The following is a 22,466-nucleotide window of genomic DNA, read 5'->3' on the forward strand; positions in this document are numbered from 1 at the left end:
CGGTTGTCACAGTAATGTTTTTATGGAGGGGCACACTGGTCACTCAGACCCGTGCCAAAGCCCCTCGCTTCGGGGGGCTGCTTCTTCATCTGAGGTGCACGCAAACCCTGAAAATAGGAATGTGGTTGCCATAACGCTGAAGGAGAGCAAGTAAGTTACACTCGCCAGAAGCATGCTAGCTGACACTAGCCAGGAGACTTTTTAGCATAAGCTAGGCTCACTAGCCTGACTGCAGCATGGTCCATGTAGAATGTCCAAGTGACATAACGCTACATATACTAAACAAGAGAGCTGCCCCAGCAACTCTACTACAGGGAGGCAGGAATAGATAGTAATACAGTAGCTAGCTCACCTCTGCGAGTTAGCCAACCTGGCTAGCACGCTACGCAGCGCTCGTTTAGCTAGCCCGGTCTCGAAAGTCCACGGACGACCGGATCACTGAAGTGGGACTGGACCCTTCATCAACAAGTCTGAGAAGAGGGGCAAGTGGTGTTTGACCGAGGCAGACACAGGTGGCGGGGGGTACCCACGGAACCTGGCCACCCGCTTTCTTTGAGTAGCCTCCCGTAATTGGTGACAGAGCGCCCAGGAGCTGGGTTGGGCACAGGCAGCCACAGCATAACCCAGGCAGCCACAGCATATGCTCTGACCACCCTATCCCTTTCTGCTTCCTGCTCGTCGGTCACAGCCGAGGTACCGGCATCCAAGAAAGGAAAGTCGCAAGCTTCCTCAAGAAGGCTACATGTGTTTCCGGAGAGTTTGTATGCAGTGTGTGACAATGCACACATGGACTGTTTCGAGCGAGGGCTTCCTGAGCGTGCTCTAAGCCGAGACAAACTACACATAGAGCGTAAGTATCTTTCAGATAAATGCTATAACTGGGCCATGATCTCCACCCAGATCCCAGCGTAGCCATCGTTGTCTCAGTTGTTTTCTAAGCCATCTTACTCAGTGCGCCAGGAAATTAATGAATAACTCATTGTTTGTGATTCGAAAACATATGATAACTACAAAACTCCGCACACAACTCCCAAGGTGTGAGCACGCTCTACTACGGGACAGTTTAGTTGGCGCAACGCAAGACAGTCTCGTTTTCCAATTGTTTGTTTTAGTAGCGTGAATCATTCCTGTTCACACGAGGTGAAGAGCAGAATAAATCAAGAAATGAATCCGAGCCTCACTCCTTATCATCTGTGGAAGAAGGCGGGGCTTCCAGCGAGACGTGAGCTGAATTTCATTGGCCTTGTCAGGCATAATTGTAGATCCTTCAAAACGGAGTTGTAAGAATGCGACTCCCCCGTAGTATGTACCGAAAACTGACAGACAAAGGGAACCATATTACCTGACGAACACATTTCAAATCGCCTTCTCTATTGCCAAATATCACTGACATCATCATCAAGGTAACCACTTACGTCAAATTCAGAGACGGGTAGAGACAGGAAGTGGCTCCAGTGCTGGTGGATGTCGATGGCAGGAGGACGGGGGTCCTCAGGACAAGCGAGAGAAGCTCCACTAGTGAACAAACCCTGGAATCAACAACACACAGTCAACAAACACAGTAAAATCTGTGATGAAAAACATGCAACATGCACACAACAAAAACATGGGACAAGGCAAGCACAGGACATACTGCACACACACACACACACACACACACACACACACCATGAGGGTCATCACAGACTGAGCTAATAGTATGATAAATGAAGACATGCCTACCTTTTCTCTAGCTAGCCTACATTCCAAGACACATTTATTTGAATTCTGTCTCGTCGCTGTATGTACCTCTTGTTCTAGTGCTGAACTGAGAGCCAGCTGAGTCAGGGACACCAGTTCCTCTCTGGCTTCATCACCATCGATCTGCCCATTCAGTAACTCAACCTCCTGATAACAGGAAAATAAAGATGGAAAGGAACAAGCAGAATAAATTGAGGAAGTGAGAAGTAGAGAGAAAGATGTGGGGTGGATAATGAAAGTACAGAGGAAAATGGAAGAAAGAGGACAGACAATGGTGGGAGAAAGAGACCAGGACAAAGAAAGACATTTGTTAGCCATCAGTGTTGCACGGTAGATACCGAAACATCTGATATTCCGATACTAGAACATGAAAAACAGTTTGGTACTAGAATTGGTTACTTTCGGTACTTCTGTTAAATGTGTCTTACGTCATACACGGACTGAGAGGATCGAGTCTGACAGAAGTAATCTCCTCAAGGGGGCAGTAGCGAGGCAGGCTGCACTTGTGCATGCAGTAGACACAGTGCGAGCCACTTTTGAGAAGCAAGCGAGAGAAAATGCCGACAACATGGCTTCTTCTAACTCCACACCTGCAGCTTGTTGACAAAACTGGCTGTGGAAGCAAACTATGGGAACACTGATTACCGAGCAGACGAGGGCCAGCCCACCGAAACAACTAAGCAAACTATGGGAACACTGATTACCGTGCAGACGAGGGCCAGCCCACCGAAACAACTAAGCAAAATATGCTACAAAGCAGTGCAGCCAAGGGAGGTTTAGTTACAAAATGTCCAAATATTTTGCACTTCTTCATTTTTTGTGTGACATTTCCATTGTAACGTTGTCGTTATTCTACTGATTGACATGAACATACACTGAGTATACAAAACAGTAAAGATGCACGATGCAAAAACACTGTGCCATTTCCTGGTGGCTAAAATTCAAATAATCCTCCCCTTTTCAGGTCCCGGTCTTTCAAAGATAATTTGTAAAAATCCAAATAACTTCACAGATCTTCATTGTAAAGGGTTTAAAACAGTGTTATCCATGCTTGTTCAATGAACCATAAACAATTAAGGAACATGCACCTGTGGAGCGGTCGTTAACTTCTTTGGGGTAACCCCCTTCTCAATTTCCGCCTGAAGACATACCCTAATCTAACTGCCTGTAGCTCAGGCCCAGAGGCAAGGATATGCATATTCTTGGTATCATTTGAAAGGAAACTCTGAATTTTGTGGAAATGTGAATTGAATGTAGGAGAATATAAATAATAGATCTGGTAGAAGAAAATACAAGGAAATAAACATATGTTTTCTGTTTTTATTGTTGCTGCATCATCTTTCAAATGACCAAGAACAGCCAAACATACAGAGAGGATGCTGTGGATGATTTGAATGAAGAACATAAGATGGCAACAATAGCTGAGCAAAATTTTGGACAGATAACTTCAAAAATGAGCGAGCTACATGACATTGAGCATGAAGTCACCCAGGTGTCCCACACAAATGTACCCAAGTGGCCGAATTGATAAAGTGATACATTTTGAAGGAAAGAACTATATAAACACCCCCCCCCTATATCTATATCTATATATGAAAATAAAATAAATAATAAAACAAACAGTTAACAAGGGTAACTATTTACATATTTTATATTTACAATATTGTGAAGACCCTCAGTCCTCTACGCAATATTGTGCTGCTGGTGCCATGGCCCATAGCTGTCTCTTTCTGCTGTAAAGCAGAGGCTTACTGAACAGGTGGTGCAGGTGATGGGGCATTTCCTGTGACAAAGGGCACAATGACGTTTCCCTACTGTGCCCCTTTCGCCCTGAGGCACATTCATGCCTGACCGGCAAAAAGTGCTCTTCCCTGACAAGTCGTGGTTTTGTCTCAGAGGTGATGGTCAGATACGCGTTTATCGGCAAAAGAAATGAGCGTTACACTGAGGCCTGTACTCTGGAGCGGGATCAATTGAGGTGGAGGGTCCGTCATGGTCTGGGGCTGTGTGTCACACCATCATCGGACTGAGCTTGTTGTCATTGCAGGCAATCTCAACACTGCGTTACAGGGAAGACCTCCTCCTCCCTCATGTGGTACCCTTCCTGCAGACTCATCCTGACATGATCCTCCAGCATGACAATGCCACCAGCCATACTGCTCATTCTGTGCGTGATTTCCTGCAAGACAGGAATGTCAGTGTTCTGCCATGGCCAGCAAAGAGCCCGGAGCTCAATCCCATTGAGCACGTCTGTGATCTGTTGGATCGGAGGGTGAGGGCTAGGGCCATTCCCCCCAGAAATGTCTGGGAACTTGCAGGTGCCTTGGTGGAAGAGTGGGGTAACATCCCACAGCAAGAACTGGCAAATATGGTGCAGTCCATGAGGAGATGCACTGCAGTACTTAATGCAGCTGGTGGCCACACCAGATACTGACTGTTACTTTAGACTTTGACCCCCCTTTGTTCAGGGACATATTATTCAATTTCTGTTAGTCACATGTCTGTGGAACTTGTTCAGTTTATGTATCAGTTGTTGAATCTTATGTTCATACAAATACTTACCCGTTAAGTTTGCTGAAAATAAAACAGTTGACAGTGAGTTTAGAATATAATGTCAGTAAGTTACAGACCCAACAGCATATTGTAGTATGCCCTTCTCCTAACCATGTTTTCCAGTGAGTCTCTTCCCATTCAAATATTTTTGGTCAACACACAGTTCAGTAATAGACCCATGTAATTCTAGTTCATATTGAGATGGTTGTTTTGTTTGAAATGTGCTGTCAGTGTGTCTGTATATTGTCTATAAAAGTGGATTGTCCTTCCTTTCAAGACCACATAGGCCTAATAAAATACTTCAAATGGTAGTAGGCTAACCGCAGAGTCAGGGTCTACCTCGTCGCAGCTTGTTTGCTTGCACTTGCTTATACTTCGAGCTAAGTGTTAATTATATAAGAACAAACATTCATTTACTGAACATAAATGTAATGTTTGTGTATGGTTCAAAACTCACGTCGACATTCATTATTATTCAAGGCGGTTCTTATCGAGTTACACAAATCCACAAGGAGTCAGCAGAAACCACATTTATTTAAGCAAGTCAGACATAAGCTCCACTCTCGGGACAGCTTGGTGTGGACTAGAAGTTTGTGGGCAGCGTTTATCGCTGTTACAGTTCATGTAATGTTTAAAGTGTCACGGCTTCGCTGGCATGCATCTAAAAACAGATGGGCTGTTTGCCAAGATTGACATGTTCAAATCGCCACGGATAACAGGAGGTGCCGTTTTCTGTTACAATGAACCCCAGTAGCGGAGTTAAATGACTCAGGCCCTACCTAACTGTTACTAGAGTGCTGTTAACAGACTGATAACAGTTGTGGTTGACAACTGCGGTCATTTACAAGGTTGATGCTAGGCTTCGATGGTACACTGTATACCGGGGTATTTGGAAATAGCCAGGGATGGTTTTCAATACTGTTTAAAACTATTTATTTGACCTTTTTCAATAAATATTATTTGTAGCTACTGCCTGCAGTCAACTGTACAACACATTAGGAGATAAAGCAGATTGCGTACCTCATTTCACCAGTCACATTATGAAGCTTACAGTAGTTCCCCTGAACATTTGAGCCAGTCATGAGTGTTTGTAAATAGCACAATGGGAGAAAGTGGGAGCAGGTGAGTACAGCTGTGTACTGACAGGGGTCGCATATTTAATCAGTGACGTGCAACTACAGTTTTCCTTAACAGAAAATACATTAGTGCAACACATTCAGAAGAAGATGGCTTCATTTTCATCAGATGATAGCATATGTGCAATGCTATTTGGCCGGCAGCCACACAAGTAAATTAGCTACAATGAAAAAGCTAAGTAAAAATGATGCATGGCCATAATATTTCCAATGTTTAGCATAGAAAGAATGTAGCCAGCTACATTTCCTAGGGTTTTGCTTAAATCTAGCATTTTACCAGAGAAAAGTAGGCTGGCTACAATGAGAAAATGCAGAGCAGAAATTACAATAAGAAGTATTTTAGATCTGCGTTTGCAAAATGCAGGAAGATATTTCTTTGGCATCATCTTTTTTCCTGCCTGAAAAATGAAGTTTACCTTCCTAGTTATCTAAGTATGTTAGTGAATTGATAATATTGTGTAAGTGTTCTGCCGAGTTTGAGGCCCGTTACCCTAGCAACCCCAGACATATGCTGTTTCAGAGCAGAGTATGTGAGTGGAATTGAGCAGTTGGAAATCCCTCATGGCTCATGGAGCAGTGCTTACCCCTTTCCAACCGCTCAGCTAAAAACCTCACAAGACAAAAAAAAAACAGCAGCTCCAAATTCGCTCCATTCATTAAAATCACAATTTAACCAACAAACATCTATTTGTGTGTCTACCTGAACCTACCATTTGGTTATGAAGTATTGAAACCAAACCATGTGATTTGAATGAAAAGTATTTGAATAAACGTGAAAGTCGCACAATTTCAAATAGGCTACATGTCATATTAAACAGCATATAAACACTCCAAAGGTCAGGAGCCAGGCGGGGAGCCTAAGAAGGAAAACAAATGAGTTATTTAGGCTATATTATTTCTATTATTTCCAGGCTATAGCCTACAAAGAAATATCTTGTGAAGCATTTGCAAGTGCGACGCAATAGCCTTGTAGGGACATATTGTTGTATTAATCATTATAGTCTATACATTTTGCATATAGGCTGTGGCTTACTTGGAATTAAATACAAATTAAATTCTAAAAATGACCGTGCCTCTGAATTCATTTTCTGGCCAGTCTGGCCTTTCAGGATCATGGGATGGGGCCTGGAGAGCCGGCCAGAGCGGAGAATATCCTCTCCACACAGGCAGAGCCACTGGGGATGCTAAACACACACTTGGCCATTCTTGCCAGGCTGGGCAGAGATTTTTATACACTGCTCAAAAAAACTAAAGGGAACACTTAAACAACACAATGTAACTCCAAGTCAATCACACTTCTGTGAAATCAAACTGTCCACTTAGGAAGCAACACTGATTGACAATAAATTTCACATGCTGTTGTGCAAATGGAATAGACAACTGGTGGAAATTATAGGCATTTAGCAAGACACCCCCAATAAAGGAGTGGTTCTGCAGGTGGTGACCACAGACCACTTCTCAGTTCCTATGCTTCCTGGCTGATGTTTTGGTCATTTTTGAATGCTGGCGGTGCTTTCACTCTAGTGGTAGCATGAGACGGAGTCTACAACCCACACAAGTGGCTCAGGTAGTGCAGCTCATCCAGAATGGCACATCAATGCGAGCTGTGGCAAGAAGGTTTGCTGTGTATGTCAGCGTAGTGTCCAGAGCATGGAGGAGCTACCAGGAGACAGGCCAGTACATCAGGAGACGTGGAGGAGGCCGTAGGAGGGCAACAACCCAGCAGCAGGACCGCTACCTCCACCTTTGTGCAAGGAGGAGCACTGCCAGAGCCCTGCAAAATGACCTCCAGCAGGCCACAAATGTGCATGTGTCTGCTCAAACGGTCAGAAACAGACTCCATGAGGGTGGTATGAGGGCCCGACGTCCACAGGTGGGGGTTGTGCTTACAGCCCAACACCGTGCAGGAAGTTTGGCATTTGCCAGAGAACACCAAGATTGGAAAATTCGCCACTGGTGCCCTGTGCTCTTCCCAGATGAAAGCAGGTTCACACTGAGCACATGTGACAGACGTGACAGAGTCTGGAGACGCCGTGGAGAACGTTCTACTGCCTGCAACATCCTTGTGGGGTGGCATTTCTTTGGGGGGCCGCACAGCCCTCCATTTGCTCGCCAGAGTTAGCCTGACTGCCATTAGGTACCGAGATGAGATCCTCAGTGTGTCAGCAGTTCCTGCAAGAGGAAGGCATTGATGCAATGGACTGGCCCGCCCATTCCCCAGACCTGAATCCAATTGAACACATCTGGGACATCATGTCTCGCTCCATCCACCAACCATCCACAGACTGTCCAGGAGTTGGCGGATGCTTTAGTCCAGGTCTGGGAGGAGATCCCTCAGGAGACCATCCGCCACCTCATCAGGAGCATGCCCAGGCGTTGTTGGGAGGTCACAGGCACCTGGAGGCCACACACACTACTGAGCCTCATTTTGACTTGTTTTAAGGACATTACATCAAAGTTGGATCAGCCTGTAGCGTGGTTTTCCACTTTAATTTTGAGTGTGACTCCAAATCCAGACCTCCATGGGTTGATAAATTTGATTTCCATTGATAATTTGTGTGATTTTGTTGTCAGCACATTCAACTATGTAAAGAAAAAAGTATTTAATAAGAATATTTCATTCATTCAGATCTAGGATGTGTTAATTTAGTGTTCCCTTTATTTTTTTGAGCAATGTATATATTAGAGGTCGACCGATTATGATTTTTCAACACCGATACCGATTATTGGAGGACCAAAAAAGCGGATACCGATTAAATGGGACGATTTTTTAAATGTATTTGTAATAATGACAATTACAACAATACTGAATGAACACTTATTTTAACTTAATATAATACATCAATAAAATCAATTTAGCCTCAAATAAATGAAACCTGTTCAATTAGGATTTTTGACTATTTCCCTCTATACCATTTGTATTTCATTAATCTTTGACTATTGGATGTTCTTATAGGCACTTAGTATTGCCAGTGTAACAGTATAGCTTCCGTCCCTCTCCTCACTCCTCCCTGGGCTCGAACCAGGAACACAATGACAACAGCCACCCTCGAAGCGGCGTTACCCATGCAGAGCAAGGGGATCAACCACTCCAAGTCTCAGAGCGAGTGACGTTTGAAACGCTATTAGCACGCACCCCGCTAACTAGCTTGCCATTTCACTTCGGGTACACCAGCCTAAATCTCGGGAGTTGATAGGCTTGAAGTCATAAACGGCGCAATGCTTGACGCACAACGAAGAGCTGCTGGCAAAACGCACGAAAGTGCTGTTTGAATGAATGCTTACAAGCCTGCTGCTGCCTACCACCGCTCAGTCAGATACTTGTATGCAACGCAGGACATGCTAGATAAACTAGTAATATCATCAACCATGTGTAGTTAACTAGTGATTATGATTGATTGTTTTATGGAAGATAAGTTTAATGCTAGCTAGCAACTTACATTGGCTTACTGCATTCGCGTAACACTCCTTGTGGAGTGCAACGAGAGGCAGGTGGTCATAGCGTTGGACCAGTTAACTGTAAGGCTGCAAGATTGAATCCCCCGAGCTGACAAGGTGAAAATCTGTCGTTCTGCCCCTGAACGAGGCAGTTAATCCCACCATTCCTAGGCCGTCATTGAAAATAAGAATGTGTTCTTAACTGACTTGGTGTAAAGGTGTAAAAAAATAAGATTTTTAAGAAGTTTTTAAAATTATTATATATATATTTTTTTTTAAATCGGTGTCTGAAAATACCGATTTCCGATTATGAAAACCTGAAATCAACCCTAATTTAAAAAAATAAATAAATCGGCCATTCCGATTTAATCGGTCGACCTCGATTATAGATAAATGTTTTGTTCATTTTTGTACTATTAAGAGAACAGATTTTTTTGGTTTATAAATACTTTGCTACAAAGACACACTTAGTTATTATCTATTCGTTCCTTTCTTTTAGGATGTAGTAAGTACACCATCATGCTTTCAGGATAGGTGTCTTTTCAGATTCCACAATGATTCATTAGTTGTGGACACTACATCACAGCACTCCCTCTCTTCCTCTTGGTCCTCCTCATCTTTGTAAGTCACCTTGATTTTGCACCTGTGTGTTTTATAATTTTCTTTATGAAAATATTTACTGAACTCCATGACAGCTAGATCAAGTGGCTATGGCAGTAAAGAAGTAGACTATAATGCATGCTGGGCCGGGCATGCCGCGAGATCGGTACTGGAGCTCCAGCCGTTGGGAAACTCGCTCCACGCGCCAGTCAAATTGGGCACGCTCCACTCCAGCTCTACTCACATACTCTGCTTCAGAGCCAGTACCGTTCTTCCTTCAGACAAGCATGTCTCAAATTTTTGTTCATTTGCACAATGTCTCTTGTTCACATTCGCTTGGATATGACATTCGGTAGCTCCTACCGACAATGCAGTCGGGAAACTTGACTTCTCCCACATTTTGTTACATTACAACCTTATTCTAAAATGGATGAAATAGTCCCCCCCCCAATCTACACACAATACCCCATAATGACAAAACAAAAACTGGTATAGAAATATCACATTTACATAAGTATTCAGACCCTTTACTCAGTACTTTTTTGAAGCACCTTTGGCAGCGATTACAACCTAGTGTCTTCTTGGGTATGACGCTACAAGCTTGGCAAACCAATATTTGGGGAGTTTCTCCCATTCTTCTCTGCAGATCCTCTCAAGCTCTGCCAGGTTGGATGGGGGTGTCGCTGCACAGCTATTTTCAGGTCTCCCCAGAGATGTTCGATCGGGTTCAAGTCCAGGCTCTAGCTGGGCCCCTCAAGGACATTGAGACTTGTCCCGAAGCCACTCCTGAGTTGTCTTGGCTGTGTGTTTAGTGTCGTTGTCCTGTTGGAAGGTGAACCTCCGCCCCAGCCTGAGGTCCGGAGCAGGTTTTCATCAAGGATCTCTCTGTACTTCCCTCCATTCATCTTTTCCTCTATACCAACTAGGGTCGGAAACTTTCCGTGAAATTGATTTTGCGAATTTAGCTTAAATTCATCAAAAACATTTGCTTATAACAGTGAACCTTTTTTTGTGGGATACACACAAGGCAAATATAGGTTGTGGCATATTTTGATTAAACTAAACCAAATTCAATGGAATTGCAACCCTCTGCATGTACAGTGCATTCTTCCATCACATGTACAGTTGATTCTCAAGATCTTGCACACTAATGAGATGCTATTGAGCCCACACTACTACACTGTCTGAGTCAAGGACTACATGCTTTCTTGTAAGATTTGATTACAATACTGGTTGAGGTGAATATATTTTATATGACATGCATGATTTTTTGTTAACTAGTAAATAGTAGCCTACAGCAAAGTGTGTTTAAATCATTTGTAATTTGTTAAGAATTTCTGCTAGTTAGTTTTAGCTTGCTTCAGCCTGCTAACTGAGGAGTGTTAATTCACCTGTTTCCATACATGTTTAATTTAAAAACATTTATCTTACAAAAGGAGTTGTTTAATCTAACTGCTTAACAGTACTTGTTCCCCCCCTAATATTTACAGGAAACTGCCACGTACACTGTGTGATGTGTGGAGACATTTCACTGCAGCTAATGTAGAAGGAAAAGCTGTGTACATTTGCAAATACTGTGCCAAATCATATGTGAAGAATTCAACAAAGATGCAGAATCATCTGGCCAGGTGCATAACGTTCCCTCAGCGCTCACAACAAGCAAACTCTGACAGAAGTCCTACTTCTATTTGAGGTGAAAATGATGAACCAGACACCGTATCGATAGCAACAGCTCATGGTCCTCCTGGAATCAGAAGTTTGTTTTGACTCAATGGTGGAACGTAGTCAGAGAAATGCTTATGAATGTCTTGCTCGAGCTGTGTATGCAACTGGTTCACCTCTGATGCTCACAGGCAATGTGTATCGGAAGAGATTTATGAGATGTTCTTCGCCCAGCATACACCCCTCCAACCAGACATGCTTTATCTACTCATTTGCTGGATGCAGAGTTGAAGGTCAAGCAAATCATAGAGAAAGCAGACGATTGCAATCATCTCTGATGGGTGGTTGAATGTTTGTGGGCAAGGAATAATTAACTACATCATATCCACCCCCCAACCAGTATTCTACAAGAGCACAGACACAATGGGCAACAGACACACCGGTCTCTACATTGCAAATAAGCTGATGGCAGTCATCAATGACCTTGGACCACAGAAGGTATTTGCACTGGTGGCAGACAATGCTGCGAACATGAAGGCTGCTTGGTCTAAAGTGGAGGAGCCCCATTGGCTGTGCTGCTCATGCATTGAATCAGCTCAAGGACATCATGTCACTGAAAACAATGGATACACTCTACAAGAGAGTCAAGGAAATGGTTAGGTATGTGAAGGGTCATCAAATTATAGCAGCAATCTACCTCAACAAGCAAAGAAGAAGAATAAGAGCACCACATTGAAGCTGCCCAGCAACACCCGTTGGGGTGGTGTTGTCATCATGTTTGACAGTCTCCTGGAGGGGAAGGAGTCTCAAAAAAAATGGCCATATCACAGTCTGCCGATATGGACAGGCCCATCAAGAGGATCCTTCTAGGTGATGTATTTTGGGAGAGAGTAGTAAGCAGCCAGAAACCAATAGTAGTAGCCATTGCACGGATTGGTGGAAACAATGCCATCCTGTCTGATGTTCAGACTCTACTTGCAGAAGTAAGAGAAGATATCCGTACTGCCCTGCCCACTTCACTGTTACTCCAAGCAGAAGAAACTACAGTTCTGAAATATATCAAAAAGCGCAAAGACTTATGCCTGAAGCCCAAACACACCGCAGCGTACATGTTGGACCCCAAGTATGCTGGCAAGAGCATCCTGTCACATGCAGAGATCAACCAGGCTTATGGTATCATCACTACCATGTCTCACCACCTTGGCCTGGATGAGGGCAAGGTTCTTGGCAGCCTGGAAAAGTACACTTCCAAGCATGGGCTTTGGGATGGAGATGCAATATGGCAGTTATGCCAACATATCTCATCAGCCACCTGGTGGAAGGGACTTTGTGGATCTGAGGTTCTTTCCCCCTGTTGCCTCCATCATACTCCAAATCCCACCAACATCAGCCATCTCAGAGCGCAATTGGTCCTTGTTTGGGAACACACACAAGCAACAGGCTGACCAATACAAGGGCTGAAAAATTGGTGGCTATCCGGGCAAATTTGAGGCTTTTTGAGCCTGACAACAAGCCATCCTCAATTAGGCTGGAAAGTGAGTGACGATGAAGCCACAGAGTCTGAGGTTCAAGAGGTGGACATTGAGGAGGTCCAGGGAGGGAGAAGACATGGAAGACAACCAAAGCTTTAGTTTCTAGACTAGCATTTTACAGATGTAGGTTGAACACGTTTTTGGTCGATGTGATGGATCTTTTGTTGTTCAGTGAACTAATCCCATGTGAGGAGTCAACTCATTTAATTAATATGATATGATAAATATATCCAATGCAAAAAACAACTACATTTAAATGGTATTAATATTAATTTGCAAATATTCCCGTTAATTCCCAAATATTCCTGTTAATTCCCACGGAAAGTTTCTACCTCTGAATATTCCCCAAAAGTGGCAACCCTAATCCTGACTAGTCTCCCAGTCCCTGCCGCTGAAAAGCATCTTTACAGCATGATGCTGGCACCACCATTCTTCACCGTAGGGATGCTGCAAGGTTTCCCTCCAGATGTGACGCTTGGTATTTCAGGTCAAAGAATTCAATCTGTGTTTCATCAGATCAGAGAATCTTGTTTCTCATGGTCTGAGAGTCTTTAGGTAAACTCCAAGTGGGCTGTCATGTGCCTTTTACTGAGGAGTGGCTTCAGTCTGGCCAACATGTACGCTGCGGTGTGTTTGGGCTACCATAAAATAAAAAATTCTAAAAACCTGTTTTTGCTTTGTCATTATGGGGTATTATGCATAGATTGATGAGGGGGAAAACATGTAGATGGACAGTGCTTTTCTAAGGTGATGATTGGGCAGAATATCCCTGTCATGCTCCTCAAACATGAACTTTTGTTACAATGCTCGCTGTGTGTTATGTAGCCTATGCATAGGTCTATATAAAAATGGGGTGTTACTAGGGCTGTTGAGGTGACCGTATTACAGCCACACTGGCCATCATGAGTCATGACCTCAGTAAACATGCTATTGATGATCAGGTCCTAATGGCCTGGTACTCAGGGCTCTATTGTCCCTCTAACCACTGACAGTGCAAATGCAATCCAAAGAACACTTATCATCAAAACAGTATCCTGATTTTAAAACTCACCTCACTGTGATGATCAATTTGAAGGAAGTTCAACAGCAGGTCTAAACAGTGTAAAACATGGTCGCTGTGGATGTTTCAAAGCCTAACACAGCCAAATGGACAGCGCTTTCTAAGGTGATGATTCATTGAAAACCGCTCATACCGCTCAGGAAGGAGACTCGTTTTGTCTCCTAGAGATGAACGTACTTTGCTGCGGAAAGTGCAAATCAACCCCAGAACAACAGTAAAGGACCCTGTGAAGATGCTGGAGGAAACAGGTACAAAAGTATCTATATTCACAGTAAAACGAGTCCTATATCGACACAACCTGAAAGACTGCTCAGAAAAGAAGAAGCCCCTGCTCCAAAACAACCATAAAAAGCCAGACTACGGTTTGCAACTGCACATGGGGACAGAGATCGTACTTTTCGGAGAAATATCCTCTGGTCTGATGAAACAAAAAAATAAATGTTTGGCCATAATGACCATTGCTATGTTTGGAGGAAAAAAGGGGGATGCTTGCAAGCCGAAGAACACCATCCCAACCTTGAAGCACGAGGGTGGCAGAATCATGTTGTGTGGGTGCTTTGCTACAGGAGGGACTGGTGCACTTCACAAAATAGATGGCTTCATGAGGGAGGAAAATTATCCAGATATATTGAAACAGCATCTCAAGACATCAGTCAGGAAGTTAAAGATTGGTTGCAAATGGGTCTTCCAAATGGACAAGGACCCCAAGCATACTTCCAATGCTGTAGCAAAGGCTTAAGAACAACAAAGTCAAGGTATTGGAGTGGCCATCAAAGCCCTGACCTCAATCCCATAGAAATTGTGTGGGCAGAACTGAAAAATCATGTGTGAGCAAGGAGGCCTACAAATCTGACTCAGTTACTCCAGCTATGTCAGGAGGAATGGTCCAAAATTCACCCAACTTATTGTGGGAAGCTTGTGGAAGGCTACCTGAAACGTTTGACCCAAGTTAAACAATTTAAAGGCAATGCTACAAAATACTAATTGAGTATACAGTGGAGCAAAAAAGTATTTAGTCAGCCACCAATTGTGCAAGTTCTGATGAGAGAGGCCTGTAATTTTCATCATAGGTACACTTCAACTATGACAGACAAAATGAGGAAATAAAATCCAGAAAGTCACATTGTAGGATTTTTAATGAATTTATTTGCAAATTATGGTGGAAAATAAGTATTTGGTCAATAGCAAAAGTTTCTCAATACTTTGTTATATACCCTTTGTTGGCAATGACAGAGGTCAAACGTTTTCTGTAAGTCTTCACAAGGTTTTCACACACTGTTGCTGGTATTTTGGCCCATTCCTCCATGCAGATCTCCTCTAGAGCAGTGATGTTTTGGGGCTGTTGCTGGGCAACATGGACTTTCAACTCTCTCCAAAGATTTTCTATGGGGTTGAGATCTGGAGACTGGCTAGGCCACTCCAGTACCTTGAAATGCTTCTTATGAAGCCACTCCTTCGTTGCCTGGGCGGTGTGTTTGGGATCATTGTCATGCTGAAAGACCCAGCCACGTTTCATCTTCAATGCCCTTGCTGATGGAAGGAGGTTTTCACTCAAAATCTCACGATACATGGCCCCATTCATTCTTTCCTGACACGGATCAGTCGTCCTGGTCCATTTGCAGAAAAACAGCCCCAAAGCATGATGTTTCCACCCCCATGCTTCACAGTAGGTATGGTGTTCTTTGGATGCAACTCAGCATTCTTTGTCCTCCAAACATGACGAGTTGAGTTTTTACCAAAAAGTTATATTTTGGTTTCATCTGACCATATGACATTCTCCCAATCTTCTTCTGGATCATCCAAATGCTCTCTAGCAAACTTCAGACGGGCCTGGACATGTACTGGCTTAAGCAGGGGGACACGTCTGGCACTGCAGGATTTGAGTCCTTGGCGGCGTAGTGTGTTACTGATGGTAGGCTTTGTTACTTTGATCCCAGCTCTCTGCAGGTCATTCACTAAGTCCCCCCGTGTGGTTCTGGGATTTTTGCTCACCGTTCTTGTGATGATTTTGACCCCACGGGGTGAGATCTTGTGTGGAGCCCCAGATCGAGGGAGATTATCAGTGGTCTTGTATGGCTTCCATTTCCTAATAATTGCTCCCACGGTTTATTTCTTCAAACCAAGCTGCTTACCTATTGCAGATTCAGTCTTCCCAGCCTGGTGCAGGTCTACAATTTTGTTTCTGGTGTCCGTTGACAGCTCTTTGGTCTTGGCCATAGTGGAGTTTGGAGTGTGACTGTTTGAGGTTGTGGACAGGTGTCTTTTATACTGATAACAAGTTCAAACAGGTGCCATTAATACAGGTAACGAGTGGAGGACAAAGGAGCCTCCTAAAGAATAAGTTACAGGTCTGTGAGAGCCAGAAATCTTGCTTGTTTGTAGGTGACCAAATACTAATTTTCCACCATAATTTGCAAATAAATTCATTTAAAATCCTAGTGTGATTTTCTGGATTTTTTTTTCTCTCATAGTTGAAGTGTACCTATGATGAAAATTACAGGCCTCTCATCTTTTTAAGTGGGAGAACTTGCACAATTGGTGGCTGACTAAATACTTTTTTGCCCCACTGTATGTAAACTTCTGACCCACTGGGAATGTGATGAAAGTAATAAGAGCTGAAATAAATCATTCTCTCTACTATTATTCTGACATTTTACATTCTTAAAATAAAGTGGTGATCCTAACTGACCTAAAACAGGACATTTTTACTAAGATTAAATGCCAGGAATTGTGAAAAACTGAGTTTAAATGTATTTGGCTAAGGTGTATGTAAACTTCTTACTTAAACTGTAAGTTTTCTTATGCTTATTTCTCAGCTGCTCATATTAAGTACAGCTCCGCTGTAAAAACGAAGTAGTCTACCAGGCATCGTTGAAAAATGGACTGGCAAGAAAGTGTGCTGCCTCCATTCGCTATTCCTGCCCATTGGATAATGGTCCATTTCAATTTAAACTAATTTTACATATAAAGACAAGATTCAATTTTGAATAGTCTGGTGTGAAAATACTTGATGAGAAAACAGCTGCGCAGCCTGAGGAAAGGAACATTTAAACAAGCTTTTTTTACTACTTTCTCAAATCAATAGGCTATAGTCACATCATGCAGCCCATATACGTTTTCATTTCTAAGACATTAAGGTTTGTATCATTCACAACTAAAGTTGCCAAACAACTCTAAATCTAGCATATAGGACCCGTTTCAAATGATCACTTTAACGCTCAACGTGGCAACTTCACTAGGCACACTCGCTCTGGAAAGGGAAAAATATCCTTTCTATTTTAGTCAATTATATTCAAAGGTTAAATTATATTCTTCATACTGTAAAATCATATAAAATAATGGCATGGGACTTAAGTATATCTGGTCTTCTAAATGAACCAGCCTACAGCCTATGACATGTAGCATAGCCAGGCCAACTCATTCTGTTCTTAGGACTCGACTCAAATAAATAATGGACTTATTGTGATGTACAGTATATTAAATTGATTAATTATACTTTTTAAATGTAAATGTTCCGAAGGCGGGCATCAGTAGCTTGTATGCATGGAAATGCTAAACATGCTTATGTTAATTAACAGTCAATTACCGTGACATCAGCAAGCTTTTGCATAACAACCGGCTGACAAAATGTCATGACCGCCACAGCCCTAGGTTACACAATACAAATCTCCTAACAGCTGCAAGTGAAGTCGTGGGGGATAAGATAACCCGGTCTTTGACATTGGACACTCCCAAGCCACAGCAGTGTTTTTCACTACAGTCAGTATGGGCCTTTGTCCCTACAAAAACACACACCCAAGGCCCAAAGAGTGTGTAACCCTATGGGTGGAGAGAATAAGTCATTCAAACCCACAAATGACATAACAGGGATCATCATGTTTTACCACAGGGCTGGATGAGAATACAGCAAGAGTAGAGCGTTTGCATACATGTTAATGCCGGAGGCAAAGGGGATGACTAACATTGAACTGAATCCCAGTCCTCTTCTGACTAGCTCTGTCTGGACTTGTAGATTGTGAAAGTGGAACTTCTTTAAGTATAAGAAACAAAGTTCTGTAGCCTAAATCCAACTGTCATTGTTGTAAGAATGTAGAACTTCCTGCACCTTCTTAGGAAAGTATTAGTGGTGATCTTCTGAACAGAAAAAGTGAAACCTAAAACAAGGTTAGTAGTAAATTTAACTCCCAGACAAAAAAAAATAATCTAAGTAAATTGATGTCATCCAAATCATCTTAAACGAGAGTTGCCTTGGGCCTGCTGTATTTGAGGACAAATGCTTTTACAAAGAGTGGGTAGGTACTAGGCCCTTACTTCTCCGCCTATTCTCCTTGCCCACAGCTGGTGAACAAGGGTAACGTGCAAAGAAATAACAGATTCAACTACTAACTAGCCTCAGGGAATCACATCCATTGATCCAGCAGCTGTTCTGTCTCACTCCTCCTCAACCATAAAAACTGCAACCCTGGAGATTCATTTGTAGTGATGGGAAACAAGCTCTCTCAAACATTTGGGTCCTTCACCAAATTTTTCCCGAAAATGTCATGACGTTAAGGTTAAGTAAAGATAAGGGGAAAATTAACTTGTTGTTTTATGCAACAGGGCCCTGGCCCTTTAATTGCGCATCTAGCACGTGATGAATGTGCCAGTCCTGCAATGGTTCTGCACTGCTGCTGCCCATTTCCATGTCAATGTTTGAAAATAACAAATATATACAAATGATATACTTCTGCCAGGTTAGCCTACTTTTCTGTTAACATTTAATTGACAAGGGTTTGGGGAAAGTATTTCTGTCAACCCACAAGATGATTACTGGCCACACACGGGAGTGATAGATGAACACCAGAAAAAGACGAAAATTGGAAAAATAATAATAATTGGAAATGAATTGGCAGACAGTGTTAGGTTTGACTATGTAAGCCAATAGTGGCTAACCAGGGGTGTGATAATGTCAACGTTGATTAGATAGTAGCTTGCGGTGTCTGATACTTGTGAAATTTGTTCGTGGCTGTTTGCGGTGGAACACTTAAATTGCGTGTACTTTCAGAATTGTTTGGTGTGCTGCGCTGGTAGCTCGCTATCGACCTATTGGAGAGGAGACCTCTGTCGATTATTTATTACGTTGTGCTTAGTCAGGAGATACCAATCTAAAAGGTAATCTAGCTTTAAAATAACATTCAAAGTGAAAGTGAATGTAAAAGTTCAGCATGTCATGTGCATAGAACCTTATCAGTTGGTGTCATAACAGCAAGTTAGCAACGTTATTGGCCTAACGTTAGCTGTTTAGCTGGCTATCACAATACACTTGTCATTCCCATTGTCAGCTACAACTAAAGGCCTAGTTCGCATTTCATCACAATAACTTCATGGGCGACACATTAGTTAGAGTAGATGAAGTTTGAAACCAGATAAAGTTAGCTAGCTGGCTGCAGTACTCGCCTCTTTGGGTATCTCGCAGGCTCCGGTGCTGGGATAAGGCCCCGGCTCAGTGCTTAGTTGGGTGGCAGTCTGGCACTCCTCCTGCCGGCCTCTCAACCTAGCGCTAACAGTAGAACAGCTCTCGTCCTCCGCGAGAAGGTCAGAGTCGTTGGTCTCTTCCCCGGTGCTGTCTGACGACACCCCCGCGTTACCATTACTGCTACTCGTGCTGTTCGGTGGCTCTCCGAATTCCGATCTGTCAGGTACTTGGTGCACGAGCCACGCGCTCAACTGCGTAGGGAACCGGGCGGGCGACCCAAGCGCCCTCACCTCGTCCAGAAGCCGACGGCTGGCGAAGAAATAGTCCAACTCCGGACATTTGGGGTGCACGCTGTACCCGTCCCAATTGTCCCTCAAACTGTGAAACGGTGTCTGGATAAAGGCTGAGCTGGGACCATCGTTAATCTCTAGCGGTGAGTAGTAGCCGTTCCAATAGCTGTCGACATCCACGCGAACTCCGATCAAACTGAGTAAGATCGTAAACTGGATTAGTCCCTCTGTGAAGTATTTCTTCACGTTTTGCATCTTTTTATTTTGGGGGGGAGAACGTCAATAAAGAGAAACGCTGGTCCCAGAATTCCCTTTAGCCCACTAAACAAAGACAATGCAAAACAAAAGAGCACGAGTTCCTTTCCCCTGTCAGACAAAGAGGTCCGCCCGTCCCCGGCGAAAACGTTAGCTAGCTACTGCACTACCGGCTTCTGATAACTTCCTGACAGAAACATGCTCTTAAACGAACAACTGTACCACGATCACATATAATTAAAAATTTAATCATAGATGAAACTATAATTCACTGGAATATCCCTTGTTTATTTGTCTGCCTTGTTTTAATCTAATTATAATATAAATTACATATTCCGAATCGGTTCCCTCATGGGTTTAATGTGTATGGCTCTCACTCCCTACCGGCCGCGTGGAGGAGTCTTGGGGAAGGATTTGCATAATTTACACAAACTAGGCCCATAACTCATCGCAACAGGCTTCGATTGGCTGAAAATGTATTCTGTCATATAGTGAGCCAATTGTAGCATCCCACCGCTCTTACTTAAATACAAAGTAACGCCCCCTTCGTTGGATTTCTGGCCCAAACAAGACACACAGCCTTATGAACATACATTTATACTTAGCAATGTGATTGAAAGTATTTTTATTTAATCTTGCAATATCTGAAACGGTTTACAATGTGTATCACAAGAACATTACCGTTATTTTGGAATGCTACTTTGCCCTTTAGTGTCAGGGGCGGGACCTCGACAGTACTTCCGGTGACATTTTCTTTATGACGTTTGGCCCACTGACCTGCTTTCAACACTACACAATATGTTCACAACCATGTACCAACAGGTCATGTTGTTCTTGGGAACTCAGCAATTAATTCAAACATGTTTCAATAAAGTCTTTAGTTATGAATGATATTTACTTAATCCTCTTCTTACCTATATGAAACATAAGGCTTCCACGAGATAGTGCTGCTGTTGCCAATCTATTGCCTGTCTGGAGATTGTGTTCCATGACAGAACACAGTCCTTCATCTCCTTCTCCCACCCTCAATAATGACATATATTGGTACATTTGATTTGTATTTTCTCTCATACAATAAAAAATATTGATGCCTAGAAAAATAAAAATGTAAAGACACAAATGGTTAGACTTCTATAAAATGTTGAACAAGTGCATGACACTTTCTTCAGTAGAGGTAGAGCTAGTGGCCCTAACTAAGTAGAATTATCAAATGTTTGATTTGAAAGTACAACACTGCCATCCTCTCTTGCTTGGCCAGCCAGACCCTGACAACAGATGATCAAATGGCGATGCATGTTCTGTGATCTTTTGGGAAACCATAACGCCCCCTAGAGACATAGTTGAAACGAAGCGCGTTATACAAATGCCACTTCAGCAAAACGATGACCATATTCTGTGAATGTTGTAAGGGATTAATGTAGTATTTATCCGGCTATGTTTGTGTCACAGAACATATAACTGACTTCCTTTCCATTCCTCCATGACCACAGATGGAGAGAACAGTGTCAGGCAACACTTACTCCCACTAGGAGTAACGATAGTTCAACCCTCCAAATACTTTTAAATTCATGGGTGTGAAGGAGCACAATAAGGAAGGGAATCTTTACTACAGTATTGGACCAGAGAGCACCATTCAAATCATTATGAATCAGTGAGTTGTAATGTGCACTTTTATCTAATTTCACATGCAATGTAGGTCTACTCTATAACCTACTCTGTAACCATATAGGACTTGGGACAAAAAGTTGTTTGTATGATTAGACATAGGCTTGTTATAAGTTATCAATGAAACAAAGGCCAACTATCCGCTGTGGTGGGGTGTGAGGTATGTGGTGGTGATGATGGATGGTGGTACTGGTGGTCATGATAATGATTCAGAAAAAAAGCAGTAGGCTACTTTTGGTCAAATATGGCTCATATACACCCCCTGCTGGTGGTTAATGGAACATTCTATGGAAATCAGACATTGGAAGTACCTTGCATGGGGGTTTGCTATCACATTCAGTGTGGACCAGCCATGACCTACTGTAGGTATACAGGTGAACAACATGCTTATTTGCAGCACATTACGATACAGCATTATTTCCTCACAAAAAAATACCCCACTTTTCCATTCAATGCAGCAAGTATTTCTACAGGCCTACTCTGTTTATCACCTCTTTTGATTCCATTGATTTCATTTTGTGCCATTGATAAATGTAGCTGTTTACTAATTGCTCCAATGGTCTATTTCACCCTTTAGTCATTAGGATGAGCTTCTTCAGTTTGGTCTTCCTTAGAATACGTTTTCCTTTTCTAATGTAGTTTACAATAGATCAATTTGAATTGCTCATCACTTTTACATTTATCTAGTAAACACAATATAATTCACTTCCTGTCTCACAGGCATAGCAGGTGTAAATATGGTAGCTTTTATAATGTTACCTCATTAGCAGAGCAGGTATTTATATGGTAGCATAGGGCAATCTGTCATCAGCATCTGTCTGGAACTATCATGGTCCACACACATCAACACAAGTCATGAAGAGGGCATGATGCCTCTTCCCCCTCAGGAGGCTGTAAAGATTCGGCATGGACCCTCAGATCCTCCAAAAGTTCTACAGCTGCACCATTGATAGCAACTTGACTGGTTGCGTCACTGCTTAGTATGGCATCTGTTTGGCATCTGACCGCAAGGCACTACAGAGGGTAGTGCGTATGGCCCAGTACATTACTGGAGCTGAGCTCCCTGCCATCCAGGACCTT

The 22,466-nt window shown here is 42.8% G+C and overlaps 1 protein-coding gene across 1 annotated transcript in view; it reads right to left on the reverse strand.

Moving 5' to 3' along the window:
- The window catches only part of LOC112234290 (endoplasmic reticulum membrane sensor NFE2L1), a 32,897-nt gene extending 12,778 nt beyond the window's left edge, over window positions 1-20,119 (reverse strand). Inside the window, exons 1-3 of the mRNA XM_024402353.2 lie at window positions 19,158-20,119; window positions 1,789-1,887; window positions 1,416-1,529 (exon numbers count right to left, since the gene is read on the reverse strand). Of these exons, the coding sequence (XP_024258121.1) occupies window positions 1,416-1,529; window positions 1,789-1,887; window positions 19,158-19,721 (777 nt within the window). The 5' untranslated portion in view covers window positions 19,722-20,119. The remainder of the gene's footprint in view (window positions 1-1,415; window positions 1,530-1,788; window positions 1,888-19,157) is intronic.
- Window positions 20,120-22,466: the final 2,347 nt, after the last annotated feature.

Source organism: Oncorhynchus tshawytscha, linkage group LG31, assembly GCF_018296145.1.
Source record: "Oncorhynchus tshawytscha isolate Ot180627B linkage group LG31, Otsh_v2.0, whole genome shotgun sequence".
Taxonomy (NCBI): Eukaryota; Metazoa; Chordata; class Actinopteri; order Salmoniformes; family Salmonidae; genus Oncorhynchus; species Oncorhynchus tshawytscha.